The 14,006-nt window shown below is 35.5% G+C and overlaps 1 protein-coding gene across 5 annotated transcripts in view; it reads right to left on the reverse strand.

The window, feature by feature from the left end:
- The window catches only part of DENND4C (DENN domain containing 4C), an 82,588-nt gene that overhangs the window by 23,206 nt on the left and 45,376 nt on the right, over window positions 1-14,006 (reverse strand). For 3 of the 5 annotated variants that reach the window (XM_026680269.2, XM_087957637.1, XM_087957635.1), the window contains exons 11-19: window positions 8,372-8,472; window positions 7,022-7,240; window positions 5,998-6,143; window positions 5,707-5,742; window positions 5,252-5,382; window positions 4,211-4,343; window positions 3,811-4,017; window positions 531-659; window positions 217-361 (exon numbers count right to left, since the gene is read on the reverse strand). In XM_026680269.2, the coding sequence (XP_026536054.1) occupies window positions 217-361; window positions 531-659; window positions 3,811-4,017; window positions 4,211-4,343; window positions 5,252-5,382; window positions 5,707-5,742; window positions 5,998-6,143; window positions 7,022-7,240; window positions 8,372-8,472 (1,247 nt within the window). The remainder of the gene's footprint in view (window positions 1-216; window positions 362-530; window positions 660-3,810; window positions 4,018-4,210; window positions 4,344-5,251; window positions 5,383-5,706; window positions 5,743-5,997; window positions 6,144-7,021; window positions 7,241-8,371; window positions 8,473-14,006) is intronic. The other 2 variants (XM_026680271.2, XM_087957636.1) reach the window with 1 other exon arrangement.

Raw genomic sequence — 14,006 nt, forward strand, 5'->3', positions numbered from 1 at the left:
TAAAGCTCCTGCTTCATGGTACAGCTACTTAAGACATAAACGCTTACGAAAACAGCACATAACCCCACACTCATTGCAGTACTCTGTTTGATACTCTGTACTTGTATTTAATTGTGTCTGTTATATCACATGCAATCACATTACCCAGTAATAAGAGTTTATGACTAATCTGAAGGATTTATATTTGTTTATGGCAGTCAAGGATTGTGACATTACCTGGTATTGAAGCAACCTGTGAAGTCTGTGTAGACTTTTTGAGACATTGCCTTAATTGTGCCATACTGTGTACCACATTCCGCAATTTTGTCCAAAGAAATATACCACTGCGATTACTGCTAGGCCAGGGATTCTCCAAAACTGCCTGGAAGAGTGAAATTACTAAGAAAAATACTTCCAAAGCCATACTTTACATCTTTATAATCCATGCCCTGCAATCTCAGTCAGATAGAATTATATCATTGTTATGCAACAGTGATAAGGAAGTAAGTTATAAATCTTCCTTATATGGTATTTGCTAATTCTTTGCTTACCTTATTGTAGTAGCCATAAGTAATTGCATTTGGTTCTATGCCAGAATTTTTCATCTCAAAGAGAATCCGCACAGCCAGGACAGGATGGCCCCAAAGTCCACAGAGCAGCATTAAAACTCTATAACACACCTGATAAATAATGTAAAGAGTATAGATTTTATAGATAGTAAAGCATCAAGTGTAACTATTGTTACAATATAAATCTCTCTTGGTAGGTATCATCAATCAGCAGAGGAAAACTAGTTTAAAGCAGAGAGATATTCTGTCACTGAATTAGAAAGCTGCCCACATATTAAAATAATATCCCTAACTCATACCATACATAACTTCTGGTCCAATTCTCTCAGCTGCTACCAAAATCAATAAACCTATTGATACTGTAGGAAGGCAAAACTACCCATTTTTACTGCAAGACAATCGACAGAAAAGAAAACCACACAAACTGTTTAGCATTACAAAACAACAACAACATTGCAATCCTTTCTTAGATTAAGTGTTTAAAGGGGACTGTACTGCAATTAATTGGTATATTTTTGTGACATTTTAATTCAGGTAAAATAATGTGACTAGAAACTTGCTTAAGCACATCTAATTTATAATCATCTGTTTTTTTTAAAGAGCTCAAGAGGTCTGGGGGGAAAGAAATCCTTTTAATTTTATTTCCACAATCCTATGAGATAGGTTGGGCCAAGGGTAAGTAACCTTCCCATCCACCTGACTCAGAACTTTTTAGAACCTGGGTCTCCTTGATTTTAGTCCAATAATCTACTTGGTGTACCTGTACTACCTATGGAAAGGGTGTTTTCATAAATATTTTACATTATTTATGCATATGTATGTATGTATGTGTGTGTATGTATGTATGTATGTATGTGTGTGTGTGTGTGTGTGTGTGTGTGTGTGTGTGTGTACACACACACACATTATTTTTTTAAAAAAAACCAAGAACACCAAGTTACAAAATTCTCCCATACAACTATCTAAAGTTAAACACATCGTGCCTACTGAAATTTACAGGAACATCTTCCAGATTAGGGTTAAGAAGAAGGCCAGCATGTCCAGGCAAAATGGGACTGAATTGTGACTTCTCTACTTTACCGCAACAGATGTGTGCATGCATGTGCAAATCTGAGGAATGTCCTACATGCTTGGACAAACTGGCAACTGAGGCACTGGGCTTCATCTCTCTTTGACTGCCAAGTTTATCTGAGTGTTCATAGATTAGCTCTTTGTTTTTGCAACCCTTCTCTAATTTGCTTGAAACTTCTTTCAAGGTTAAGGCCAAATTTGAAGGAAAAGTTCTTGGCACAAAAGTGAAGCTATCCAAACTTTGAAGATGCATTTGAGCTAAGGTGTTGATTCTCCATTGCAGTACAAGTAGAAATAGAAACAAGTTTCAGATTTTTTTTTAAATTTACAGAAGATTGAAAATGACAGAGCTGAAACCATTTCCTTTTTCTTAGTCATATATAATAATGGTGCCATGTTTAATCATTTCTTTTCCAAAATGTCACATTTGGACATTGGACTAGTTTACCTACTTATCTGTATTTTTAATAGATGAAATGCATGGTAAAATTTCATGCACAGTAAGCATTTGAATGTAAGATGATGTAATCTCAAGTACCGTATTTATCGGCGTATAACACGCACAGGCGTATAACACGCATCTTCATTTTAAGAGGGAAATTTCAGAAAAAAAATTAAATTTCTAAATAAAAACTTTGAAGCAAAATAAGGGTAGCTCAGAACTTTTTTTTTTTATTAATATTATTACCACTTATAAGGTAAATCAGTGGTCCCCAACCTTTTTGTACCAGGGACCGGTTTCAAGCAGAAAATTTTGCAAGGACCGGGAGAGAGAGAAGAGAGGCTTCGCTCTCTCGCTGCTCCACCATCCAAGGAAGAAACTGCTTCAAAGAAGCGGGGGCTTTTCCTGTCGCCGCAGCTATTCCGAAGCGCCCGTTTCACCCCCACTCCCACCCGCGCTTCAATCCACAGTGTCCCATTCTGCCTGCCTGCCTTAGTTTCTGGTTGTTTGGGAGCAGCTTCGGCTGAGAATAATAACTATTCGCCTCTTTTACTCAGCCGAAGCTGTTCCGATTCAACCATTAACGAAGGCAGGCAGGCAGGCAGAACGGAGCACTGCGGGCGCGGGCGGGCGGACGGGGGTGGGGGTGGGGGAGAAACGGGCGCTTCAGGGAAGCTGCGGCGACAGGAAAAGCTCCCGCTCTTTGAAGCAGTTTCTTCCTGTGCTGGTGGAATGCAGAGAGAGCGACTGAGAGCTGACCCAGAGAGAAGGACAGGCTTCGGTTGCTTCCTCCCTCCCCTTCTTTCATTTGTGTCCTTGATCCCGATCCCAGCAGCATTCACGCAGGCTTCTTAACATTATATCGAGCGATAACACGCATACACATCATTGCCCCTATTTTCAGGGGAAAAAAGTGCGTATATATACACGATAAATCTGACAATTATAAAATTTCTTACTTTATAATGATCATAACCAGAAATTACAGGAAAGTTGGATATTAACAGTATAATGAAGCAGATGTTATTCTCTTAGTGGGATATCTACAATATGCTATAAATATCTCCAAATGAAAGAAAAAAAGAATAGAGAGGGAGCAGAAAATTGTTCTCTTCTTTCAGATCTAGCCTAGAAAAAATAACAATAGATATTTATGTTACAAATAATAAGACTTAATTCTATCAGTAACCCTGGGAATGCACAGAAACCGTCATGGGTCATCTGATATCAATTGCAGGTGGTTAACAAAATATTTTCTTACTGCATTAAAATGAGCTGTAGCTTGCCTGTTTTACAAACTATATCAACCTATCGTATTTAGAACTGACTGGAATTAAAAGTATATTACTGGAAATCCAAAGTTGCAGAACGTTGTCTTTTTGTGAAAAACAGTAGGCTAATATATATATATTTGCTCAAGAACCTTTCTTGATCCCAGTGTGAATGTGTAAGCAACTAGATAAAGGCTTAGTATGAACAAGTGTCTCCTTTTATCAACTATCCTTGAAGAAGTATCTTCTACATATTCATGCATGTGCATACACATAAAGACCACTCTTGGGAGACAGGCAGCAGCTGTTTTGAGTTTTCAAAAAGATGCTTCATACCTTTGCATCTCAGATCAAAGGGTGTTTGCAAAGCACCTGATTATACAATCTATACTGGACTAGAAGGCAGCAAATATAAATATTATTCCAAGACAAAGATATGCCTGCATCTTTTTATAGCACGGCAGACTTCATAACTTACTTCATCTAGTGGTTCCACATCTGTTTTTTTCATTTTAATAAGAACTTCATATGCTTGCTGCAGTGCTCTGACTTTGGGATGTGAAAGTCTAACATAGGCTGGGAGACAAATAAACCATAAGCTGTAACAATGACTGAAAAGGAATTTGGCCCACTGTGGGCAGTTTGCGTAGCATCTCTTGGCTAGTTTATGGGCTGCTTTTATTTCCTGCAAAAAAAAGAAAAGAAAAGAAGAAGAGTAAAAATAGACACATCTTAAAAGGAATTTAAGGAGTGTCAGATAACATGCTCTTTTAACAGCATGAAATGTGGAAAAGAAGAACGTGCATTTCTACTTATTATATCATCCCCCCTCCCCAAACTTATTTCAACTCTGAATGTATCTTAAAAATAAAAATAACCTGCTTGGTCCTCTTTGCCATAAGCGCTGGACTATTTGAAATGTTGCTTTTAGCTGGGTGCCTCTTCAAGGAAAGTTTGAGATCTTGTGGTCTGTCAAAGAGCTTAAGCTCTAACTTAGGGAAGGTCTTGTAGCTGGAAAAGAAAATCAAAATTGTATAACACTGTCTTCCATCCATAATAGGATAATAAAATGAATTTCAGGTCCACCAATTCTAAACAATAGTCCCTTGCAAATTGAGACGATGCTGAAAGGAGAGGATGCTTATTCCAAAATGAAAAGAACAAAAATGGATTATACCAGGGAACAGCTTTAAGCAATTTGATGCATTACTTCAAAAGGTTCAACTGCACAATATTGCCTTATGGAACTATTTTTCTTATGAAAGAATTTGAGGGAATCAATATTTTTAACGTATCAACATAATTTCTGAAATCATTCTGATACCCAAAGGACCCCCAATTTAATTATTATTTGGAACAGGTAACTAAGAAACAATGAGTAACTTCCATGCTAGAGTACATTGTCAAGGAAATTATTAAAAATAGCAGAATATGGTTTATAAAATGTTTCAAATTTGTACTAAATTTGAACCACTCCAATTCAAGAGGAAAATCTTTGTTCAGTGTTCTGAGTTTAAAAAAAAATGTTTTCAACTCAAAGCCGAGGTGTTTCAAACTGAAAGACTTCCAAAATACTAATCAAAAGCAAATTCTCAATGGAAAAAAGAACATTTCAAATTTTAAATTATTCAAAATTCCACATGTTTTGTGTACCCCTGCTGAGCATGATGGCTAAAAAATTATTCTCTAGATTCAATGTTTAGAAGAAATTAAAATTCAAAGTAACGGTAATTTTAGTAAGATTAACTTTTAGTATAATGGGCACTCTTGATAAAAGATCCTTGTCTGATCTTTTGGTCTCCAGAACCACATTTTCCAAAGATTCCTACCTACCATGACCACCTCCCCAAACCCATCTAAATTAGGAAAGGCTGGATGGAACTAAAAAGAAGTCTATCCAAATGCCATTAAGAGAATACCTATACTTTGGTAATCTTTCCTGTCCATCGTCTGGGGGTGGTTCTGGTGGCATTATAAATACTGTATGTTCACTCTTCTGAGATTCATCAAATTCAATTAACCGGATATCCTCTGCTGAGTCGACATCAACCTGCAAATACATCACACTTTAATATCACGATGCTATTTCAAAGCCTTAAGGATGCAACTGGAAGCACAGAGCGTGATGTAGAAAAAAAGGCAGAAGAAGCTATGACTATGTACACATCTTGCAGCTGTTTGCCACTAGCACTGCTAAAAGATCCACAAAACACTAATATAACAGCCATTCAATTTTCAAGTAGCAGATCTAGAAAAAAAGATATATTAAGATTCCCAAACATCTATTTGATCAATCACATCCTCCATTTCCATCTTATTACCATACATGCTTAATTATCAGCAAATTCTTGTCCCATGAGAAGTAAATAAATACCTTATCTCCTTTTTCTGATCCTTTCTCAGGAAAAAGCTAAAATAAATATTAGAAATAAATGCTTAATTTTTGTAAATAAAGCACAATGTTTTGCTATTATGTATAGCGTAAATTTTTAAATTTTCTTGCCTAATAGAAGCCCTGAACAAATCTAATGTGGATAACACTAGAACATTTCCAAGATAAAACACAACACGCAGTTATCTTAAAGAGTTAAAATGCTGCTCCCCAAAAATCGTCATGCACCAAATTTAAAGCGAAATGATATATTTACCCAATAAATATCTTTACCTTTTCTACACAGTCATCAAAAAATGCTAATCCTGTATCTTTGTCACTCACAAAACTGCATTCTTCAATGAAGCGGCTAAAAATCTGGGTCTTTGTTAAAGCTGTATAGAATTTTGTGTAGGCACGGTCTCTACTTTTTAAAAATCCTAGTACATAGAAAGGAAGAAAAGAAAATAGCCATACATTACAATTACAATTATTTCATTTTTCTGTTTATTCATCTCCTATAACACTGAGCAATATGGACACTCTGGGTCCACACCTATTTATCGACAAGACCCTACACAATGCTTTCAGTATATATCCTGCTCTTATGATATAACACCAAGAGCCAGTATTTTTAATAACATAAACATGATAGCCAGATGAGTCGGGTTTTTTCAAAAAAAAAGTTCCACTTCAGAGTTTTCACACACAACATCTCTTTAGTATCTGCATTGTATTATTGATAGTTTTTGAACTTGATCCACTTGAAAAATTTAGAGCTCTTAAAAGCTCCTTAGAGAATTAGGAGATCATGCATTTTTCTTCAGAACTCCAGCTGATGGAATCACTTTATGTGACTCAAGAGCAAATCTAATCCCACACCTTCTATAATATATAATTTAGCATTTTAGACAAGCAAAGACAATCCTTTAGCTTTAACATTTTATGCTCAATTTAACAAGACAGAACAGACGACAGAGAGGGAATTATCTGCCAGTGTTCACAGGTCCGTCGTCCCCCACCCCCAAACAATTCTCCAGTTGTGTCTGCCCATCACACAAAATTGGACTGTGGGCGTATTTTGGATTCACTCTACCAAACAAGATCATCTAATGGCACTGAGGAGATGTGCCTTCTCTGTTGCACTGCCTGCCCTGAATGCCAGCAAAGCTCATACTCTATTCTATTCTAGTCTTTATTCTATTGCATACAAAGAAGAAACTGGCAAGCTGAGAAGTCTAGTATTTGTAGCATTTGAAGTTTGACCAGTATTTTATTTGAAAACCACCATTTATTTCTGCTGATCTCCCAATCTTACCTTGAAGGTCAAACAGGGAATCCACAGCAGTAGTTTTATTTGAAGGTGCTTGTGTGATTGGCTTAAGAAAAATTCGATACCCTTTTAAGATATAGGCCATAAAACGCAGGAAAGCTTCCTGAATCTCCATTTCGAACTGCGTCATCTTTTTCTGCCAGGAGAAATCTGCCTCTATCGGCTTCATCTCAACGGCAGAGCCTTCTTGGGTCTTTCTGTGAACTGTATTAGAGTGGAATAAGGCATACAAAATTAAGGAGACTTAAATACTTAATTAAATGAATGTAGTCAAATGAATGCTCACCACCAAAGAGACATTACAGAAGCAATGTTTGAAAAAGAATGAACTTGGAGAAGCCCAGGTGGTGCAGTGGTTAGAATACAGTATTACTAGCTAACTCTGCACACAGCCTAGAGTTCGATCCTGACCAGATCAAGGTTGACTCAGCCTTCCATCCTTTCAAGGTCAGTAAAATGAGGACCCAGACTGCTGGGGACAATATGCTGATATTGTAAACCAACCTGAAAATGCTGTAAAGTGCTATGGGATAGTATATAAGTCTATTGCTATTACTATTTCTATACTCTCAAAAGTATGCTTTGAAATCTTATGATTTCTGCTACTGTACTAGGTATTTCAACTTCATAAAGTCTGTGGTATATAACTCATTATATTCTACCTGTGGTCTGTAGAAATAACGGTGTTTAGTAAAACAGCATGGTTGAGTCATATTAAATCTTGTCACTGTTCTTCAAAAATTGAGCTTTTTATATTTATTAAATTTGTATTTTGCATTAACATAGAAAAAAATAGAAGAAAAACAAATAAAACAAAAACAAAAACAAGGAAAAGAAAAGAAAAATTGAAATCTTTATCAGCTGTATTAAAAATGACTTTACAGATATATAAAACTGGATGGGATTGAGCCAAAATTGTTATTTCATACTACCTGGCTTTCTCATTGACTTTGCCTGTGGGAAGCTGGCTTTGCTTATGGGAAGGTCACAGGGAAAGTCACAAATGATGATCATGTGATCACAGGTTGCTGCAACCATCAGTTTATTAAATCGGCAGTTTATTAAATTAGCAGGTTACTTAGTTAACCGGAATAAAATTCATACGCTTCCTATAATTTCTATGAACAATTATAAAAATGGGGTTTTTCTGGTGTTTGAATTGTTTTAACTATCTTGGAATAATTTAAAAAAAAAGAGTCTATGGGTGTCAACATTTTAAATTGCATATCTCTGCCTCTATCCATGTGTTCAAACAATATGTGGGAAAACAAACAGTTCAGCTGAATTTTTTTCTTTTCCAAAGATTAGTTCCTTTTAATCTCTTATTTGTTTTACCTAAGGCAAGTTGTGGGTGCAATTTCCTTAATGTTCCAAGAAGGCTTTTGCAAGGCTTCTTAGGGAGCAGCTTCCAGGTCATACTCTTCTTATCATCTGATCTATACAGCAGAAACAAAGGTACATATGTCAAAATGAGTAATATATAAAAAATGGAACACTCGGCTTTTATTGCTTGCTGATACTGAAACAAGAATAAGAACAGGCATTTACATTCTCCTGGTAATATTCCAAAACTCTTTTCATTGTTTTAATGCCAAATGACTTGAATCAACTTTGGGGTTTCTCTGGTAAGCATTAAGAGTCCTCTTAGTTAAATTTAGATTTCATTCCAAAACTACACCAACTTTTCTTTGAGTATTTTTATTTAGATACGTTATTTCAATGTACAGTATCTAAATAAAAGTTTATCTTGAGATATGATTGCATTTGCAGCATTATTTTGACAAAGAATTTTTGGCCTCCTATTTCCAAGCTTGAAATTGTATCTGGTAACACGCAATATTATATTTTTATCAAGTGTTTAGAGCAGGGGTCTTCAAACTTGACAGCTTTAAGACTTGTGGAAACTCCCAGAATTCCTCCACGGTCATTTTAGCTCAGGAATTCTGGGAGTTGAAGTCCACAAGTTTGAAGATCCTTGGTTTTAGAGTTATAGGCAATGCTGAATGTAAATGCTGCCTGTATAGAAAAACTGACTCCAATATTAATTTTTCATGTACAGGCACTGAATCTTGACAAAACATTTTAAACCTGAAATATTCAGGATGAACAAAGATGAATCAGTATATTATGCAAGTTAATTTTGCACTGTATGCAAAAAAAATGTTGTATGCTGAAAGAAAACTGCAGAGAATGACTCAAAATTGAAAAATCATGTTTACATCAGGACTTTTATTTATGATTCTGTATTGTAATTGCTTAGGTCAGTAAAGTATAAAGTTTCATTCAGATATAGAAGTCTCATTCAGCTTTGCTTCAGTTCTTCAGCACATGAGAAAGAAAGCAAGAGAAAGGGGGGGAAGTAATATTGAATCATTCTGCATAATTTCTTACATAAATCAGGAGTAGTCAACCTGCAATCGCTATGGCTCATGTTGAGATTTAAGTAGTTCAACATAATTTTCAAAAGTCTGTGAGTTGAGAGTGAGAGAGTTAAAAATTCAACACTCATTGTAAGCCAACTTACAACTCACTTGGTCATTAAATTAAACAGATCTAAATATGAGAAATGGCCTTGTTCAAGTCAATAGCACAATTAGCTATCAAGATTTTGTACAAAACCATGCTAAAAGGAGACTAGGATTAAGACTACAAGACTTCTAGAATTCAAACATACAGTTGAATTCTTGTACATAAATAGTATAACGTTATCCAAATATATTTGAATCTGAAATTTCTTTTTCTTAGAGCATTTTCAAAAATCCAAGGCATGAAAGTCTAACAGCACAGAACCTTAAAACACACCATAAAGCAAAACATTCCCAGTTCAAAATTCATCCTTACCAACGAATTAAGCTGCTTAGGCAAATCAGTATCTGTCACTCTACTACAGAAATGATAAAAGTATTTAGGAATAAACCAATACTGCTTTATTAATTGATAGGAGTTGAAATGGATTCAAACGAACTTTCTCCTTCAAAAAACATAGTTATATAACTTAAATCTCAGTATATCAATTCAGATTTTTGTGCTGGATTTCAGTAATTATTCACAGAATATCTCTTGTATAAATGTATTTTGAAAAATATATTATTCCATACAATATTGTAATTTTAATTTTCCTTATTAAACTCCAAAGTAAACAAACAAATTGTATGTTTTACATGCTCCTTTTTATGAAACCAGTTTCTGAATTGACAGAACTTTACTTCTCCTTTTAACAATTTTCCGAGATGGAAAAAACAGCATATTATTTCACAAGGAAGAATAAGGTTCAAAACAGCTATTACCATAAACTCTGTAATTTTAGCTTCTATAAATAGCCTATTATCTTTTAATTCTACTTTACAATTTGCTGATTCTATCCTGCAATCTATTATTGTGTAAAGTATGTTTTATTCAGAGGATTTTGTTAAAAAATGACTTCATTTGTAAGCAATGCTAATTGTAGTTTATTGCAAGAGCTGGCAAACTGTCTTGCTACCAAATATCAAACAAATTCAGAACAATATCAAATACAATTTCAACTAAGAACACCAACATTTCATGAAATGAGTGTCATTTTATGGAATTTGTTAACTCTGTAAATCAGTTCATAGTTCTTATGTATTCTACACTATTAATAATAATAATAATAATAATGATGATGATGATGATGTATTCTACAATACAGCCAAAACGCAAAACAAGTGAGCTATTCCAACAACAAAATGCTTTGGTTCAGCTGAACTATGACCCATATTAAAGTTAAATAATTTAACTGAGTTTCTATGCCACAGACCAGTTGTTCAAGTTCAAAATAAAACACGTTTTCCATTTGTGCATATTTGCAATGTAAACAAACCCACAGTCCCTTTTAAAAATCCAACTGCGTACAAACTGGAGGATTGTTTTACTACAAATCCATATTTTGCAGCTTAAGGACATAGCACAAGACAAAATGATTGTCATTTTTTATCTAAAATTTGTAAAGCTCAGATACAACTACATTCTTCCCAGTCTCATCCAGCATGACATGTAGTGAGATCTGAACGGTCATAGTGTAATTTTTTCAATCTTATTATTAAATCTTAATATTTGAAGATTTGCAAGCAAAAATATTACTATTTAACTTGTAAGCATGTACAAGTAATAGATTTGCCAAATGACTGCAACAATTCAAAATTTCCTGCTCTAGATTTACAACGATATTTTCCTAATTTTTCCTCCACCCTTTCTCCTGTTATTGTATGAAAACTCAGCACAAAGAAAGGAAATTAGCCACAACAAATAGGGCCAAGACTTATATTGATTCTGTAGTAGTATATAAACAATACGAACTAAGCTCGGAAGCTAAAGCTGGCAAATCCTTGCTGTTGTTCGCTAGCAAACCTTATTGCTTTCCTAATGTGCAATCTCTTTTGAATTTTATTGGTTTTTAGAAACCTGCTCTAATCAAATTCTAACATAAGACTTTTGATTCCTTCCTAGCAGAATTACCACAAATACTACAAAGTATGTCACATGATACTGATGTCATTTGATTACTTTGAACTGAAATATGAAACAAGAGAAGGGAACAAACAAGTAGGGAAAGAATATTCCCCTTTTAGAAAGAGATAACGTTAGGGTTGTTCACATTTTGCAGGAAGTATTCCTGCAATACGAAGGAGCAATTTCAGGCTAACACATACCCTCCATTCACATTCCCCTGATGCAGACAGATGATATTCTCCTGATGCAGACAGATGATACTGCATTTGTTTGGGTATAAAAACTTCCAATCTTTGCACAACCACTCTTTATGCAGATTCACTCAAATGCAAAAATCTCTTTGTGCTTGCTTTCGGATGGACCAAGAACAAAAATCTTTTGTCTCACAAATACTCCTTCCCTGCTATTCCTAATGTGGAACAAAAGTATACCAGAAACAAATATCCCCTCCAAGTCAATAAAAATTCAGTTGTTTTTTAAAGATAACAATTCCTCGAAACATCATGCCATTAAATAAACATTTGTGTAATAGTAACATGTTTCCAGGAATAAAAGCTTTAAAAAAAACCTCGTTTTATTACCCTGTAATTCCTTAATTCAGGGTAGAGTTGGAGCGACTGGATGGAGCTGAGAGTTTACTGGCCGGATGCCCTTCCTGATGCCTACCTGCAGTTAAGAATAGATTTTTTTTTATACCTTAGGAGAGAAACATCAGCCACTACGTGAGATTGAACTCTCAACCTCCTGAGTTGGACGCGAGAGTCTTCAGCACTGGGTTACTACGCTGCTCTATGAAAGCTCATACACATTATAAAAATATAAAGGAACATTAAAAGATGATTTAAAGATTTGACATGCTTTCAGCTGCTTTCTTCCTCTTCCTTCATTACAAAGTCATCTCCACATTATTTTGAAAGTCCCTTACTTTCAAGAACAATATTAAGGATGCAGTGGATTGCACAGAGGCAGAAGAAAGTTGAAAAATGTCATTTGTGTGAGTTGACTTCGTTCACACATCCTTTCTCAGAATGCCTGTGGAGATTCTCAGTCACCATAGTCATAGTTGTCTCAAAGATGCTTTTTTTCCTTCAAAAAGCAACTGGACTTTCATCAGTTCTGATGGCAACTGCCATCAGAACTGATGAAACTTCTTGGATGAGAAATGAAACATTTTCTTTTTCTTCAAGAAGAAAAAAAGCACCTTTGAGACATTCTTTCTCAGAGTACATTTTACCAATTTTCTCTCAAAATTAATTCTATTTGAATTTTTATATCAAAGCTAGGCAACTTATGACTTTCCAGAAAGTGTTTAGTCAGTCAGATGTTAGATATGATGGGAGGGTGGTCCATCATTATTTGACAAATTCTCCATCTCTGATTTAGCAGAGCAACAAAGAATGACTTAACATTTACTGAACCAGTTAGAACAGGGCTGTCAAACTTGCGGCCCGCATGTGTCATGCACTGGCCACACCCCTGCCCAGTTTAGCAAAGGGGGAAAAGTCCCTATACATCACGTTATGCTGCCATGACGACACGAGTTTGACACCCCTGGGTTAGAACTATGAGAACACCAATAAGTTAAAAAAGCCACTAAAAATCCTTCCTTCTTAAGGAATAGATTTTTATCAATTTTTCTTCTTTCAGGTGACAGCATAGTACTTTTCATGTGATGATACTCATAATGGCAAAGATTAATCTTTTCTATGTCCATGAATTTTCAGCATTTTCTGATGTCTATTAGTTTTTCTACTGAAAAATATAGTACCCATAAGTATACATAGAAAAGAACACACACAGACACACAGACACACACTTTCACCTCTATAATGCCAGTTGGAAGAAAAATCTCCCAAGCTATCTGAGAAGCACCTCACTGAACTAGAAATGAAACAAAAAGTTACAATTGATGGGGAAGTGAAGAGGAGAGAAGCACACACATACAAAACCCCAAACCCACAAAGAACTAGACAATTCACAGCACAGAAAATACAGGTAGTCCTCATTTAACGACTACTCATTCAGCGACCACCCATTACAATGGCACTGAAAGAATGATACTTATGACTGGTTCTCAAAGTTCCTGCCAGTCATCCCAAACATGAGTGCTTGGCAACCATCTCACACTTATGACTGTTGCAGTGTCTTGCAGTCACATGAAAATCATTTGTGACAGTTCCTGCCAGCTTCCCACAAAGAAATCGATGAGGAAGCTAGCAGGAAAGATTGCAAGTCACTCCAATAAGTTGCCTGTGAAGACTCTCAGTCATTCAGGCCATAGTTGTATCAAAAGTAGTTTTTATTTTTCAAAAGGCTGAAGATGTTTCGCTTCTTACCCTGGAAGCTTCATCAGTTTTATTGGATGCTGTGGGAGATGGAAGGAGAGTTATTGACAGCTGAGACTGGGAGAGAGGGGGGAGAATGATAGATTCTGACAGGATGATGGGGGGGAGGAAATGGAAAATATTGTGTTTCCTTTGCAGTCAACTGCTCGTAACAC

The sequence above is a fragment of the Notechis scutatus genome, chromosome 2 (genome assembly GCF_049901735.1).
Source record: "Notechis scutatus isolate UNSWTSFEM ecotype Mainland chromosome 2, rNotScu1.2, whole genome shotgun sequence".
Lineage (NCBI taxonomy): Eukaryota > Metazoa > Chordata > Lepidosauria > Squamata > Elapidae > Notechis > Notechis scutatus.